This window comes from Leptopilina boulardi, unplaced genomic scaffold (assembly GCF_019393585.1).
Source record: "Leptopilina boulardi isolate dan_hultmark-lab unplaced genomic scaffold, ZJU_Lbou_2.1 LbouV2_21, whole genome shotgun sequence".
Lineage (NCBI taxonomy): Eukaryota > Metazoa > Arthropoda > Insecta > Hymenoptera > Figitidae > Leptopilina > Leptopilina boulardi.
The window spans coordinates 300,533-318,346 of NW_026137763.1; the positions used below are offsets into that span (position 1 = coordinate 300,533).

The following is a 17,814-nucleotide window of genomic DNA, read 5'->3' on the forward strand; positions in this document are numbered from 1 at the left end:
TTTATGTATGCAAATTGTTAAAAAAAATTGTTAGTTCGAAAAATTAATAATCATATAATTGTACATAAAAATATAAAATATAAATATAAAATAATAATTTTTTTTTATTTGAGAAGTGTTTCCGTGATTATAAAAATGTTAGTGAAAAATAGTCTGTTCTAATTATTAAAAATTGTTGGTGATTAAAAAATTTGTGAAAAATTAAATACAGTAGTTAAGTGAAAATTTACAATAAAAAGAAAAGATGTTTTTAATGCGAAGTACAACTTTAAAAAGTTGAAAATTAATTGGATAATTAGAAAAATTGAAATTAGACGGGATAAAATGGAATAGCAAATGGGAAAAATAAAACTGAGGGGCAAAAATAGAATGACGTGGAAAATAAATTTTGATGGGTAAAAATGAAATAATGTATGGAAAAAAAGATATTGGACAAATGAAATAAGACATGAAAAGAAATATTTATATGATATTGGACAAATGAAATAAGACATGAAATGAAATATTTGATGATTGAAATGAAATGAATATAGAAAAAAAAGGAAATGAGATGTACAAAAATGGAATGAATACATACATATTAAAATTATAATTTTTATGATCTTAAAATCAAAATATTTATGAAAAATGGAAATGAAAATTGAATGAAAATTTTAAGAATGATAATGAAAGAGTAAATTAAAAATGAAATAAAGTTTTTTAAAGTAATACTAGATCATAGAAAAATACACTAATAATACTACTAGATTTAGAAAGTACAAATACAAATACAGTATAAAATATTGTAACTATGTCAAACAGGGAAAGGAATAACGTTAATTTAAGTGATAAAGATTATGCTATTATTCTCAGTGAGGGCGAAATGCTCAATGATAATCATATGCACGAATTTGAAAAGTTATTGAGAAGAGTTTCAAATTATACTTTTAATATGCAAAGTACGTTGCTTTTAAATACACTAGAATTAATTCTTCCTATTGAAAAAAATCAACAGCATATTCAAATTTTATTCAGTGGATGGCACGAATCTGGTCATTGGATTTGTACATATTATGATGGTACAAGTCTTTATATTTATGATAGTGTAAATAATGGATGTTTGAATCATCATCAAAAAGATTATTTGTGTAAATTGTATCCTTTCGAACCACCAGTTGTTTTTGTGGCTGTCCAGCAACAACCGAATGGTACTGATTGTGGATTATTTGCAATAGCATTTGCCACTTCTGTATACTTTAATATGTTGCCAAATAATATTGATTATATTCATTCTGAAATGAGACAACATTTGTATTTAATATTTAAATATAATTATTTGTATCATTTTCCGTCAGAAGAATCGTCTGTTGTAAGATCTATAATTCTCGAACCTAATTGGGGACGTCTTTTTGATGATCGATCTGAAAATTTATTAGTTACAAAATCTAAGATTCTGCATATTCTTAATGATGAAAACAAAGTATTATCTACTGAGAATACAATGATCGAATTTCCCTTGTATGAGGAAAATGAGAAAAAGAGTAATCGTGCAATAAAAGATATATAGAGAAAAAGAAAGATAAGGTTTGAAGAAACAGTAGAACAAAAAAGAAAACGACAAGAAGAAGATAAACAAAGAAAGCGAAAACGTGAAGATACGGATATTGTAAAGAAAGAGCGTCGAGAAAAGAATTTGTTATGCAAAAAAATAAAACTATCTTTAGAAACAGAAATTGAGAAAAGAGATCGTCAAAATAAAAATTTAATAAGTAAAAGAAAACAATTATCTCTGGAAATGGATGTTGATAAGAAAGAGCGACGAAGAAAAAATGTAGCATGTAAATATAGTAAGCAAAATTGCTAAATTGGAAATTCCAAAAGGATCTGGTCCGTATGTTTTTCGAATTCACGGTCAAGTATATCATTGTACATATTCTTTACATCCGAAAGATGATGATAGACGTAAATATGGTCAATTGTATGTCATTGATTCAAATGAAGCTGTTCAAGAACGATTGAAAAACAAATGTAATGAAAAAATTCTAAGAGTATTATTGGTGGAATTAGACCTATTACTTCGAGAGATTAATCCATATGCTAAAGCATTTAAAATTATGCGAGAAGTAGAAATTGAAGAGGAAGCAAGAGCCAAATTATTAAATAAGCCTCCTAGAAAAATTGAAATGTGGATTAAACGCGATAGATCATTGAATTAAAAGAAATTTAATCTTCCGTCATCTGATGAAGTAGCAGTTATATTTGTAAGCGAAGATGGTGAACCACCCATGGAACGAGATATATGTATATATCCAAAGAATTCTGAAAGTATTCCAATTTCCAGTCTTAGTGCAAATGTTGATCCTATGACGTATCCTTTAATGTTTCCTTCAGGTGATCCTGGATGGACTGTTAACATCAAACATATTAAAGGTAACCGTAATGTTACTCCTTTACAGTTTTATATGTATCGACTTTCATATAGAGGCACTTTTAATCCATGTTTAGCATTAGGAAAATTAACTCAACAATATATAGTTGACATCTGGTCAAAAGTAGAAGGTGAGCGTTTAAAATACATTCGTTTAGAACAGAAAAAACTTTGAGCAGAAATGTATTGTGGATTAATGGATTATGTTAATAATAAAGTTAAAGAAGAGAATGTTCGACCAGGAAAAATTGTTATTTTGCCTTCAACATTTACTGGAGGGCCACGTTCCTATCAACAATCTTTCATGGATGCTATGCGATTAGTTCAAGAATTTGGAAGACCAGATTTATTTATTACCATGACTTCCAAAATGAATCCAAAATGGTGCGAGATTAGAGAAAATTTGTTAGATTGTGAATCTGCGTCTGATCGTCCTGACATTGTAGCAAGAGTTTTTAGGAGAAAAGTACAAGAATTAATGAAAGAAATAAAAGATGAAGAAATTTTTGGTCCAGTTATTGCATTTGTTTATGTAATAGAGTTTCAAAAGCGTGGATTGCCTCATGTGCATTTCATTACATTTTTAAGTGAAAAGATCCGTGATACTGAAACTGTAGATAAAATAATATGTGCAGAAATACCAGATGAAATAAAGAATCCTGAGCTATTTAATATTGTAAAGCAGTTTCAAGTCCATGGGCCTTGTGGTAATCAAAATATAAATTCACCTTGCATGGACTCTGAAAAAAAAATTTGTACGAAATATTATCCGAAGCCATTTTGTTCAGAAACATCTTATCACTCTAAGAATTATCCAGAATATAGAAGAAGAAAAGATGGTAAGCAAATTATCTTTTATAATAAAGATGGATCAATTAAGTGTATTGCAGATAATTCAATGATTGTACCTTACAATCCATATTTAAGTAAAAAATTTGAATGTCACATAACTGTTATGGTATGTAGTAGTACAGGTGGCATTAAATATTTATTTAAATATTGCTATAAGGGCCATGACTGTGCATTTATTGTTTACAAGGATGATAATCAAGAAATGCAATATGATGAAATTCAATATTATTTAAATACACGATATGTATGTCCACCAGAAGCAATGCATAGATTATACGAATTTCCTATGCATGAACAATCACATGCAACATACAGATTAGCTGTACATTTACCTAATCAACAATCAATATGTTTTCAAGAAGGATTAGAGGAAGAAGCCGTTAACAAATTCAAAAACACGACATTGACGGCATGGTTTAAATTGAATGCAGAAGATTCCGAGGCGCGCAAATATTTATATACAGAAATACCTCATAACTATGTTTTTGTTGAATCTTCAAAAACTTGGAAAGTAAGACAACGAATAACTAAAATCTTAATTTGTCGAATGTATTTTGTTAGTCCAAAAGATATTGAAAGGTATTTTCTAAGACTTTTACTACTTTATGTACGTGGTGCTAAGTCATTTGAAGATATAAAAACTTATGAAGGTATTACATACAACACTTTTACAGAAGCTGCACGTGCGAGAAATTTAATGGTAGACGATAACGAATGGAACAATTGTTTGACTGAAGCTGTGAGTATGAAGTTTCCTAAAGAACTTTGTCGTTTATTAGCATACATATGTGTATTTGGATCGCCTGTTAATGCTATTGATTTATGGAATAAATACAAAGAAGATATGATTTTTGAGAATGATTTACCTGTGGAAGTATCGATTCAAAAATCATTAATTCTAATTAATGAAGTATTTAGTTTTCATGGATTTTCGCTCCATCAATTTGGTTTGCCACATATTAATCAGAAAGTTTTTGATGATTATAATTCAGTAAGTAAGGAAAATAGTGCTTTAGAATTACAATTACTTAAAATAAAGTCTGATTGTCTTATTAAAAGTTTGAATGATGACCAACGTAATGTTTTCAATGATATTATGATGGCAGTACATAATGATAATTGTAGTAATAGATATATTTATCTCGATGGACCTGGAGGAAGTGGTAAAAGTTATTTACATAATACAATAATTACAACTGTAGAGAGTGAAGGATTGGTGGTTTTATCAGTAGCATGGACTGGTATAGCTGCGAATCTTTTAAAAGGTGGACGAACGGCACATTCTATGTTTAAATTTCCTATACCAATTAATGAAGATTCAACATGTAATATAAGTGGGATGTCAAAACACAGTGAACTTTTAAGAAGTGCTAAAATCATTATTTGGGACGAAATTACAATGGCACCTAAATATGCTTTACAAGCAATGGAAGTTATGTTGAGGGATATTACGAAATGTAAGAAACCGTTTGGAGGTAAAGTTATTTTGCTTTCAGGAGATTTTAGGCAAATTTTGCCAATTGTTCCACACGGTAGTCGGACTCATATTGTTGAAGTATGTGTGAAAAATAGTAAATTGTGGCATCTTTTTCAAACTAGGTCGTTACACGTTAATGTTAGATTAAATAATAATCAGATAAACTTTTCAAACTGGTTATTAAATGTCGGCGATGGTAAACATCAAAGTACATTTGAAAAGAAAAATAACGTTTTAGAAATTCCACAAGATTTGATTTCGAATGGAAATTTAATTGAAGAAATATATGGTTCATCAATAAGTCGAAATGATGTATCTGCTTATTCTTCTTGCATTCTTTCATTAACAAATTCTGAGGTATTAGATATGAATGATCGTATTTTGTCAAATTCAGAAGGAAATGAAGTTGTTTATTACAGTATAGATTCACATGTAGACGAGGATCAGAAAGACATCAATAACATTGTTCCAGTGGAAGTTTTAAATAGTTTAACACCAGATGGTTTACCACCTCATAGATTATCATTAAAGGAGGGATGTATAATTATGCTTTTAAGGAATATGAATTTGGTTAAAGGATTATGTAATGGTACCCGATTAGTTGTCAAATCTTTATTAAGAAATGTTATTTCTGCAGAAATTATTGTTGGAAAATCTAAAGGTGAAATAGTTTTTATTCCACGAATTGATTTATCTCCTTCACAAGGTACATTTCCTTTCAAAATGATAAGAAGACAATTTCCAATTAGACTTGCTTATGCTATGACTATAAATAAATCTCAAGGACAATCTTTTGATAGAGTTGGAATTTATTTGCCAATTTCAGCTTTTGGACATGGCCAAATTTATGTTGGTTGTTCTCGAGTAAAATCGAAGGAAAATTTAAAAAATCATATTGCAGGTTCAGCAGTATGTAAAAATAATCAATTTCCAGAAAAAATATATGTTAAAAATATTGTTTATAATGAAATTTTGTAATAAAATATCTTTTATTAATGATGAAATAATAATAAGATATATGAATATTATTATTTTTCAGCTATAAATATACATACAATTTTTTTTAGTTATCCAGGGAATATTTTGTAATGTTTCTATATTTTTTATTTCTTTAAAGAATTTTCAGTACATATGTAAAATGGAATGTATGTAATGAAAATTTTTAAATCTTTAACATATAGAAATATTTTATTTACTTTAATAAGATATTAGAAAGTGATACTAGAAATTAGAAAATATCGGAGCGAGTGTAGTGAAAACATTATTGATGATTACAATACAAATAACAAAAAATAAAGGATTTTTAATTTGATCTTGACAGGTAAGTGTGTATATTAATTAATTTAAATAATTCAAATTTTATTATTTATAAAATAATAAAATAATGTTTTAAATGTGACCTGGTAAGTTAAAAGGGACCTTACGCCAGAGATGTAAAAATGTAAGAATAAGATGGATTTGTTTGCAATTTTAAAGTATATAAAAGAAATTTGACAAACATAACTAATTACTTTGACATCAAGTTTACTAAAGTAACCTTTTCAGTCACAGTGGTCAATATATTAACTACCTTTTGGTAAGGCTGAAAAAAAATCCATCATATTTGCTTGAAAATCACTAACTAGGGGTTTTAGGGGTCGCAGATTACGAATATAATATCAGAATCGCAAAATTTTGAAAATTAAAAATGGTGGATCTAATTTGGCGAATGAAAAAATTAAAAATTAATCGGACTCGCTAAAAAATTATTTCTTGGGGTTGCCGATTACGAATCTGAAGTCGGTTTTTGAAAAATTTTAAATGGTGGATCAAATATGGCGGACGACGAAATTAAAAATTCATCCAATCGGCATAAAACTTGTTACTCGGGGGTTTTCGGGGTCGCTGATCACGAATCTGAAGTTAGTTTTTAAAAATTCAAAAGGGCCCGTGTGGTAAAAGAGAAGGGTGTTTTTGTATAATTTTAATGTTGTCGTCCGCTATATTGGATTCGCAATTTTGAATTTTTAAAAATTAACTTCAGATTCGTAATCAGCGACCCCGGAAACCCTCGAGTAACAAGTTTCATGCCGATTAAATGAATTTTTAATTTTGTCGTCCGCCATATTGGATCCGCCATTTTGAAAAGGATAGAAAAAACAAACGTTTAAAAATCAAGATTTGCGATTATAAATTTTTTTAAGTAGATAAATGTTCAATTTAGTATTTTTAATAATTTAAAATCTTTAGATGCAAGGTAAACTTTGCAGAAGATTTCGTTTTCATTTTTTGGAACTTGATGATGAAAATTTCCAGTTTATTGAATTGAGCAACATTCAGAAAAATGATTTCTTAGATGTTTTTCGTTTAAGTTATGTTCATCCTTTGTACAAAACATAAAAAAATCAGAAGTAAATAATATTGGCTCGTACTTAAGAACGAACGGCACATATATTTTTTTGGGGACATTTTTAATTTTTTTTAAATAATACACTTTAAATTGTTAGTAAATCTATTATTATATCCTAAAATATAAATAAAATCCAACTATAAATGCATAAAAATGTTTCCTTTAAAAATTGTTCTTCAATGTTTGATGACCGGAAAAATCTCCAATTTAAAAAATTTTTTTTCCTAATTTTTCTCTCATAAAAACTATATTTATTCCAAGTTTAAAAAATTGAAAGACCCATGACTTAAATTAAATTTTTTTTAGAAAAATTAACCCTTGTAAAAGTTTATCTTCCACAATGATAATTACAGGGTGGTTAACTTTGTTTATAAAATGTTTATAACAATAGTAATTATTTATTTCATATTTTTTCTTTTGTATAAAATAAGTATGTGTATAAATAACTTCATAATCAAAATAATAGTAAGGATTAAGAAATCAAAAATAAAATAGGATTGTCCGGCACATGGACCTCAGGCTCGACGCGTTCGTGTAAATACAAAATACGTGCGCTGCAGGACAAAAAGTTGAATACTTTAGTTAGTTTTAAAGTCTTCAGCAATTTTTTTTTGAAAAAATTCAGGAGAAGATAAGGAATTTAAATATTATGAATAGAAAAAAATCGAAGGGGTGCTTATGCCCGAAAAAGTGGAATCAAAATTTTTTTTTACTTTTTTTGGGGCAATTTCCGAATTTTTTTTTGTTTTCTATTGCATTAAAATTATCAATAAAACAATTATTAGTCACATAAATATGAACAAAATCGATTAAAACGTCTCAGAGCTATGCATTTTTGAAAAAAATTATACTCAAAACTTCAATGCCCGGTAAAACCCATGACCAACATTGATTTTTTTGAGAAAATTTTACCCAAATTCAAGCATCTATAAACAATTGCGTTAAAATTTTTGCAATTTTTTCTGAATTTTAAATGAAATTAAATATTTAAAACTCGAAGTTTTGAAAGTGAAAATAAAATTCAAAAGGGGAAATTAAGTTTTTTATGTTTAAAAATATATTTTTGATACCAAAAAGCAGAATATCTTTTTAGTAATTTTAGATGTTTGTTATTTTTCCAGTATTTTAGATATAATTCCCTGAATTAACACTGATTTCTAAATAAAGTTTTGAATTTTTCCCTGATTATTCTAAAAAAGAATTAAAATAGTTCAAAATAGAATTAGTGACTGTATGAAACTCCCCTTGATAATTTTGTAAAATTTTAAATAAAATTCTTTAAAAATTCAATAAATTTTAGTAGAATTTAGGAAAATTCAATTATTTTATTTTTCAATTACTTGTTCATAAACATTCAAATTATGTTTAAAAAATTAACTTGTACTATTTTAAAAACTTTATTTTTCAGAATTTCAAATACATTTTTTCAAAACTTCTATTAAAAAAATTTAATTTAAATCTTCTTAAATTTTACTTTTAAATAAAAACTCTAATTAGATCTCTTTGTAAAAGTCAATTCAAATTATTTGTTTAACTTGATTGTTTAAAGACACTTTAATTTTGTTAAATAATTTTATTTTAATAATTATCAGACACAATTATTTTTTGCAATTTATTTTATAATTTTAAAATTTTTTTTAAATAAGTATTTCATTAACTTTGGTCATTTTTTAATAACATTATTTAGAAAATGCAAGCATCTTTAAACAATTGTGTTAAAATTTTTGCAATTTTTTCTGAATTTTAAAAGAAATTAAATATTTAAAACTTGAATAATCAAAGTTTTCAAGGTGAAAATAAAATTTAAAAAGAAAAATTATGTTTTTTATGATTAAAAGTATATTTTTGACATCAAAAGGCAGAATTTTTTTAAAGTAATTTTAGATGTTTGTAAATACTTTATTGTAAATTTCAATGAATTATTTAATGAACATATGAATGAAATCTTTATTAGAAATCAATTCTATATTTGGTTAGAGTATTTTAAGAAAAATGGTCTGGAAAACCTGGAAAAGTCAGGGACTTCTAAAAATTTGGAAACGTAGCAACCTTGTAAACATATCCTAAATGTAATCAAATTTTATAAAAGTTAATAAAAAAAATTCAAATAATTTGTATATTTTTAAATTAATTCTAATAAAAAATTGCAAAATATTTTATAATTTATTAGAAATAATAATAAACTGTTTAGGAAAGTTATCATGAAAACATTTCTCAGGTTACATGTGAATATTATAGTACAATGAGAGGGTTCGATTCCTTGAATTAGATAATTTTTTCATTTCTGTATCTTCATTAAATTACAAGTTAGTAGTGAAAGAAAAACTTTCTTTTCTTTACAATTATATGTGGTTAACAATTACTTTAAATTTTGTAATTAATTTTTATTTTTATGATCTTAATTGTCTAATTCAGAAAGTTTTAATAATTTTTTTGAAATCCATTGTTTTCTTTCTCAGTGGAAATGATATATACATATTTAAACTGTTTCAAAGTAAATTTATTAATTTTTATTTCTAAAATTTTACCATAAAATAAGAGAAAACTTATGTTAATTAAATTTGTTCAATTATTATTGTATTGTTTATTTTACTGTAATTCATAAAAAAATGCAGAAATTTATTAATTTTTGATAATAAAATAAAGATAACATTTTGAAACGTAGTTTTATACAATTTCAGTTCAGGAATTTTGTTTGAAATATTATAATTTATTTTTTTATTATATTTTTTATTTTAAAAAGAGTTGAATATTGCGAAATATATGTTCTAAATGTATATAAATATAATATATAATAAAAGTCAAATTTTCCAAAAGTTAGTAAAAAAATTCAAATAATTTGTATATTTTTAAATTAATTGTAATAAAAAATAAAAAATTTACAAAATATTTTCGCATTACAATTTATTAGAAATAATAATAAACTGTTTAGCAAAATTGTCATGAAAAAATTTCTCGGGTTACATATATACATTATAGTACAATGAGAGGGTTTGATTCCTTGAATTTGATAATTTTTTCATTTCTGGACATTAATCCTCATATATTTCCTCTATTATTTGTCAGTGTCTTGTGAACCTTCAAGCTATTCACGTCTTCATAACATTTCAAGTTAGTAATGAAAGAGAAACCTTTTTTAATTTACAATTATAAGTCGTTAACAATTAATTTAAATTTTGTAATTAATTTGTATTTGTGTGTTCTTAATTGTCTAATTCTGAAAGTTTTAATAATTCTTTTTTAATTTATTGATTTCTTTCTCACTGAGAAAGGTATATACTTATTTAAAGTGTATTGAAGTATAATTTTTAATTACTTTTTCTAAATATTAACCAAAATATAAGACTAAATTTATTTTATTTTAATTTTGTTTTCTGATTTTTAATTTATTTATTTAAGAGATTCATTAATTTCTAATGATATATAAAAGTTAATTTTTTGAAATATAATTTTTTACATTGTTAGTTGAAGAAATTTTTTTTAATATTCTAAATTATTATTTTCCATTAGGTTTTTTTTGTAAAAAAAGAGTTGTATATTACAATATCTTTGTTTAAAATATATATATATAACATATATAATAAAAAAAATTTTATTAAAGTAAATAAAAAAATCCAAATAATTTGTATATTTTTAAATTAATTCTAATAAAAAATTTACAAAATATTTTCGCTTGACAATTAATGGGAAATAATAATAATAAATAGTTTAGTGAGGTTATTGTGAAAAAATTTCTCAGGTTACGTGTGAACTTTATATACAATGAGAACGTTAGATTCCTTGAATTAGATAATTTTTTCATTTCTATATATTAATCCTCATATATGTCCTCTAATATTTGTCAGTGTCTTGTGAACCTTCAAGCTTCTTACATCTTCATTAAATTACAAGTTAGTAGTGAAAGAAAAACTTTCTTTTCTTTACAATTATATGTGGTTAACAATTACTTTAAATTTTGTAATTAATTTTTATTTTTATGATCTTAATTGTCTAATTCAGAAAGTTTTAATAATTTTTTTAAAATCCATTGTTTTCTTTCTTAGTGGGAATGATATATACATATTTAAACTGTTTCAAAGTAAATTAATTAATTTTTGTTACTAAAATTTTACAATAAAATAAGAGAAAACTAATGTTAATTGTATTTGATCTATTATTAATTTATTATTTTTTTTACTTTAATTTATAAAAATCTAGAGATTGATTAATTTTAGAAAATAAAATAAAGATAACATTCTCAAATGTAATTTTATACAATGTTAGATCAGGATAATTATTTTTGAAATATTCTAATTAATTATTTTTGATTAGGTTTTTTTATTTAAAAGGTTTTTATTTAAAATTTAAAAATAGTTGAATATTGCAATATTTTCTTTTAATTATATATAAAATATTGTTTTTGTGTTCTTAGTTGTCTAATACAGAAAGTTTGAAAGATAAATAATCATAGTAATAAGTGTTTATAATGTTTAGGAAATAATCATGATTAATATTTTACTACAATAAAAAGTCTGTGTTGTAGATACATTTATGTACAATAGAGATAGTGATTTCTAAGACTTTGATATTTTTTTTCTCATGTTTTGATGATTATGTATGTAAATATATATCTGTTTATCATAGTCACATTTGAAGAAGTTTGTCTATATTCTTTTGAGTTTAAAGTTTTGTAGAAGGGCAATAAATTTTTATTTACAATTGATTAACAGTAATAAAAATTTAGTTTGTTTTTTAGTCTTTTATAATTTTGTTCTTTTTTTGTTAATATTTCTAATACAAGTTAATTTTACTCATGCACAGGCTTCGCACTCAATACTTGATTTTAAAAAAGTAGCAAAAAGTAGCTTTCGCAAAATTGAATTGACTAAAAAAAGAGTTTTAGTCGATTCATAAAATTTTGATTCGTTATTTCCATGACTTTTTTCTCATTCCCAAAAAGAATATTAACATTTTTTCTTATCCTGATAATAACTTCAATTCTAAATGTTTCTCAAAATCAATTATTTTCCAAATTTTTAGATACTTAAAAATCCTACTTCAAAAATATGATTATAAAATTAATTTAATTAAAACTAATTTTTAAAAGTAAAAACTAAAATTTCAAAAATTAGAAAAAATTAAAAATTCAATTAAATATAACAAAATTTTTTAATTAACTGGTAATTTAATTTGATCTTTTTAAATTATTTACGGGGATTTAACAATCTTTAGTGAAAACTTAAATGCAAGTATTCAAAACATTAATTTCTTTCACCATTTCTAAATTAAATTATTCAAAACTTGAATAATTTTTATTAAATAAATTTATAAAACAGTTTTATTTAACTACTTCTAAAAGTAACAACTGTTATTCTTTCAAAATTCACTTATTTGTATTGAATTTTTAAATAAAATTATGCAAAATTTTAGTAACTTTCTTGGAAAATAATAAATATTATTTATAACAAATATTTAAATTAGTTTTACAACAATTACAATTTTCAAAGACGGACAATTTCAAATTTGATACACTTTTTAACAGTAATTGCATTTTTCGAGAAGTTTATTAGAAATTGTATTAAAAATAATTGAAATCGAGCAAAGAATTTTATAATTTTTGAAAACAATTGAATTTTTGCAACTAATTTTATTAATTATTAATATTTTAAAAAGTACTTGAATTCTTGAAACAAATTTTATTAATATTTTTGAAAATAATTGAATTCCTGGGATAAATTGTATTATTTATGAAATTAATTGAATTTTTACAACGAACTTTGTTAATATTTTAGACGATAATCTGAATCCAGCGAAGAATTTTATTATTTATGAAAACAATTGAATTCTTTCAATGAATTTTGTTAATATTTTAGAAAATAATAATTAAAATCCAGCGAAGAATTTTCAATATTTTAAAAATAATTGAATTTTTGTAACGAATCACAAATCTGAAAAAAGTATCCAAATAGTAGCAAATCGTAAAAAAGTAGTAAATAGTAAGTTTTAGTAGATGAGTGCGAAGCTTGCATGCAGTATAAATACTTAGTATAAATAATTTTTAGAAATATTACATTTATTATAATGTACATATCTATCTTTGTATATATGTATGTTTCAGGACAAAATGGAGTACACATCTTGTGAAGCTCTTGATGAAATTAGATTTTGGGACAGGACAGTGTAAGTTTAATAATAATTATAATTAATAATACAAATATTTTCTAAAGTTAATATAAATTGTAATAAATACAAAAAATAAATAATTGTAGAATACATAAATTTCATAATGATTTAAATAAAATAATAATTTTAATTCTAATTAAAAGCTTAAAAAATTGCGATTTCAATTATGCAATAATTAATTTTTTTAATTGTTAACTTATTTGAATTGTCTTAAAATCATAAAATGTTTTTGACAAAATAATTATGAAAAAAATATTTTTGTAGAGAATTGGTATCCTATGTGGAATTTGTACATCCCATCAAAACTACTGGAAAATCGGAATTATTCAAATTTTTTCTGAATAATGGTGGTGGCAAAACTATACAATGTGTCATTTGGGGTGAGCGAGACATCGACGCTCTGAAAGAGAAGATTCATGTTAATAAGGTGAATAATAATAATAATAAAAATAATAATAATAATAATAATAAATAATAATAAATAATAATAAATAATAATAATATTAGGGAGCGTTCACAAATGATGTCATGTATTGAGGGGGAGGGGGGGCTTTGCTAAACGTGACACAATGTATTTTTTCTATAAGAAAATATAGTAAAATAGCTTGACAGGGGGGTAGGGGTAAAAAAAATTGAAAAGTTGCGTGACATCATTTGTGAATGGTCTCTTAATAATAAATATTTTTTTAGATTCTGCACATTGATGGAGCTCTAGCTCGGGTACCAACGAGACCTGAATTTAACAAGGGTAATGTTAACTTTGAGTTGCAATTATTTGCAACTACTGAAGTTAATGTAGTAGGCGATTATGTACCAGATGTAGTCGAAGAAATTGAAATTGAAGAAGTCGAGTTATGTGATGCTATTCATCACGAAAATGAGTTAATTCGTAAGTACATGAAATACATTATTATTATTATTTGTATGCGGAACTAAATCAATGTAAATGTTTTTTTTCGATTTTGTTGAGTATTTTCACTTGCATTTTTGACTTTTTATTTGTATGCGGAACTAAATCAATGTAAATGTTTTTTTTCGATTTTGTAGAGTTTTTTCACTTGCATTTTTGACTTTTTATTATACATTCTTTGTCCTTGTTAACCGCAAATATTTTTTTAAAAATCGAAAACATTGAAATATAAATTTTTTTACAACTTTCATAAAAAATGTAGAAATTGTAAATTATAATCTTAAAGAAAAATAAAAACAATTCAATCAGAATTAATTACCAGAAAACCAAAAAAATATTGAAAATTTAAATTTTTTAAATGTTAACAACTTTGTCTAATATTAACGAAATAAGTTCAAAAAAAGAAAACAAAAGATGCGTCTCAAAACGCGTTACAAAACTAATTGAGAACATTAATGTTTGCAAAGAAAGACACATAGAGAGTGAGATTTTTTAAAAATGATTTTTGACTTCCTGAAGTCAGGAAACGTAAATTAATGTAAAAAAATGAAGTTTGAAAATTGTAGGCAAAACAATGCTTTCAGGAGAAAGCAATAATATGAAGAATATGCAACTTGCTTCATTTTATTTTTTAAATTTACATTAAAATTATGAACACTTTTTTCAAATTACTTTTTTTCTTTTATTATAATTGTAAGGAAATTATTGTGTTTTATTTTATCTTTGCAGAAATCAATTCCTACATCAAAACTAAGTTTGTTTATCAGTCAGTTGGTGTAAATAAAAACTTAGGGACCTACGGTTGTGGCTCTCTTACTGACGGAGAGTTTAAAATCGAAGTTAGAATAAACGATTTCAAAAACAATTTAAATTTTCAAAAAGGCTCTGCTGTAGCTGTAACTGGAAGAATCCATACACAAGGTAATTATATTTAATTAAATAAAGAAAAGAATGAATATCGTAAACATTATAAATAAATAAATTTTATCATATTTTTATCATCAAAATATTAATTGGGATTTTATCAATATTTCTATTAATAAATGATTGTAATAAATTTTTTGAGAATTATAAATATAAAAATTATTTGTTTTCAGGGCCTAGAATTTTTTTACAAGTCGATGACGAAAGTAATATTAAATCCAGAGAAGTAATTCCACTCCCTTTAGCGGATGTTTTGCTGGGATATAGAGAGTTGAAGCGCATAAATGATGGCCAATTGCGGAGAGAAGATGTTGATTAAAAAAAGTTTATGAAGTTCTTAGTTCCAGAAAATTGATGCATAATACATTTTATATTAAGTGACCATTAAGATGTAAAAATAAGTAGGTAAAAAATGACTAAATTTATTTACTAAAAAATTTTTCTTTTAAGATTTTTATTTCGGTTTACTATTTCTTTATTATTAATTAATTTGTTTATTAATTAATAATTTTTGTCTGCCAATAATTTCCTGTTTTGTTTAAAAAAATTATGATTAATTTTGTTATTAATATTGGTACATCTAATTGGTAAATTAACATCGAAGATTTGTAAAAATAATACATTTTTTTCCATTTAAATAATTATATCTTAAATTGTATTACGCATCTTACCAAAAATTTTCGATTAATGTTCAATTATATCTAACTATATAATCTAACTATATAATCTAATTATTTCAGAGAATTCCGAAATCTGAATTCCATTAATTTAGTTTTTATTTCAAGGTGAATTTTGAATGTCTTTTGCACAAAATTGACTTATTAATTTTTGTCATTTCGAATTATTATTAAAATTTTTAAAATTAATTTTGTTTTGTAATAATACATTGATTCTAAACAATGAACAATATACGTTTTGTTAAATTATAATGTAAAATAAATTTAGTTCAAATTGAAATTCATTGTTTTATAAACGAAATTTCAGAATTCTCTGAATAAATTCTTATTGAAACTGACTGAATGTTACTTAAAATGTGATATCATATATAATATTTGTAATTAACAAATTTTATATAATTTTTGTGATAATTAAAATAATTTACTTAAGTTTTCTCTGAATTATTTACTAAACAATTATCAATCATCAACAAGATATATCCCTGAATGTGATGTTAAAACATGCCATATGGGTCCAGTTTTAAATACAAGTAATTTGGTATTTTAACCCAGGCTAATCTATATTTTCTTCCGGTATTTAAAAATTTTTCTAATTAAACTTACATTTTTGAGTTCATTTTCTGAACATTTTGCTCAATTCATGGACTTAAGAATATATGGACGGAGCACGTTCTGGCAAAAGTGGATGAGGGGGATAAATTATCTGAAGGGGAGAGTAGTGGTAGTCGGCCATATTTGTCGGAGAACATTTTCTGGTCTGTGATTGGTTTAGGCGCTGATTGGCTATTAAGCATAAGGCGCTTAGTTTAAATGGAATAATCACAAGTTCATTCTTATCTAATTGTTTATAATAATAATATAATAATAATATAATAATAATATAATAATAACATAATATAATAGTAATATATCTAATTGTAAATAATACACTCCACATATTCACACTTTTCGACGATTTCAACGTCAACCAATCACAACCAAACAATATTTTCCCCGACCAATATGGCCGCGATATATTAGATCCCCCTTCCGTCTCAGGACGCACGCCCCGCAAGATAATGCTCCATCCATATATTCTTACGTCCATGGCTCAATTGTAAAAATTTAAATGAACGTAGTTTGAATATATTTCTTGCCAAGAAACCAGACAGTTACTCTCCAGGCGGCGTAGTTATTCAATGTTTTCAGATCAATTTTCGCAGCATCCACTTTTTTATTACATTGCAATATATTTCGATAAAAATTGACAATCTTATCTAATTCAATAATTAATTAATAATTTAATATTATTATTATATTAATATTATTTAATATTATGAAATATTAAGAAATGAAATTGAAAATAAATTTAGGAAAGAATTTAAAATCGTCGGAATATTGACAACGAAATTTGAGGAAAACTAAATTTCAAGAATAATAAAATTATATTTCTCACTCGGTCGCCTTAGTTAAAAGATGAAAATTGAGTTAAACGATCACTCGTTATACCTGAAAAATGATGTTTATACTATACTATACTATACTATACTATACTATACTATACTATACTATACTATACTATACTATACTATACTATACTATCTACTATACTATACTATACTATACTATACTATACTATACTATACTATACTATACTATACTATACTATACTATACTATACTATACTATACTATACTATACTATACTATACTATACTATACTATACTATACTATACTATACTATACTATACTATACTATACTATACTATACTATACTATACTATACTATACTATACTATACTATACTATACTATACTATACTATACTATACTATACTATACTATACTATACTATACTATACTATACTATACTATACTATACTATACTATACTATACTATACTATACTATACTATACTATACTATACTATACTATACTATACTATACTATACTATACTATACTATACTATACTATACTATACTATACTATACTATACTATACTATACTATACTATACTATACTATACTATACTATACT

At 24.4% G+C, this 17,814-nt stretch overlaps 1 protein-coding gene across 1 annotated transcript; it reads left to right on the forward strand.

Annotated features, from left to right (window-relative positions):
* The first annotated feature begins 2,588 nt into the window (after window positions 1–2,588).
* LOC127278641 (uncharacterized) lies at window positions 2,589–15,614 on the forward strand. Its single transcript, XM_051300441.1, has 7 exons — window positions 2,589–5,645; window positions 10,971–11,015; window positions 13,223–13,284; window positions 13,552–13,714; window positions 13,978–14,176; window positions 14,927–15,118; window positions 15,295–15,614. Exons 1-7 carry the CDS (start codon window positions 2,589–2,591, stop codon window positions 15,438–15,440), a joined length of 3,864 nt encoding a protein of 1,287 aa, XP_051156398.1. The 3' UTR covers window positions 15,441–15,614.
* The last annotated feature ends 2,200 nt before the right edge of the window (window positions 15,615–17,814 follow it).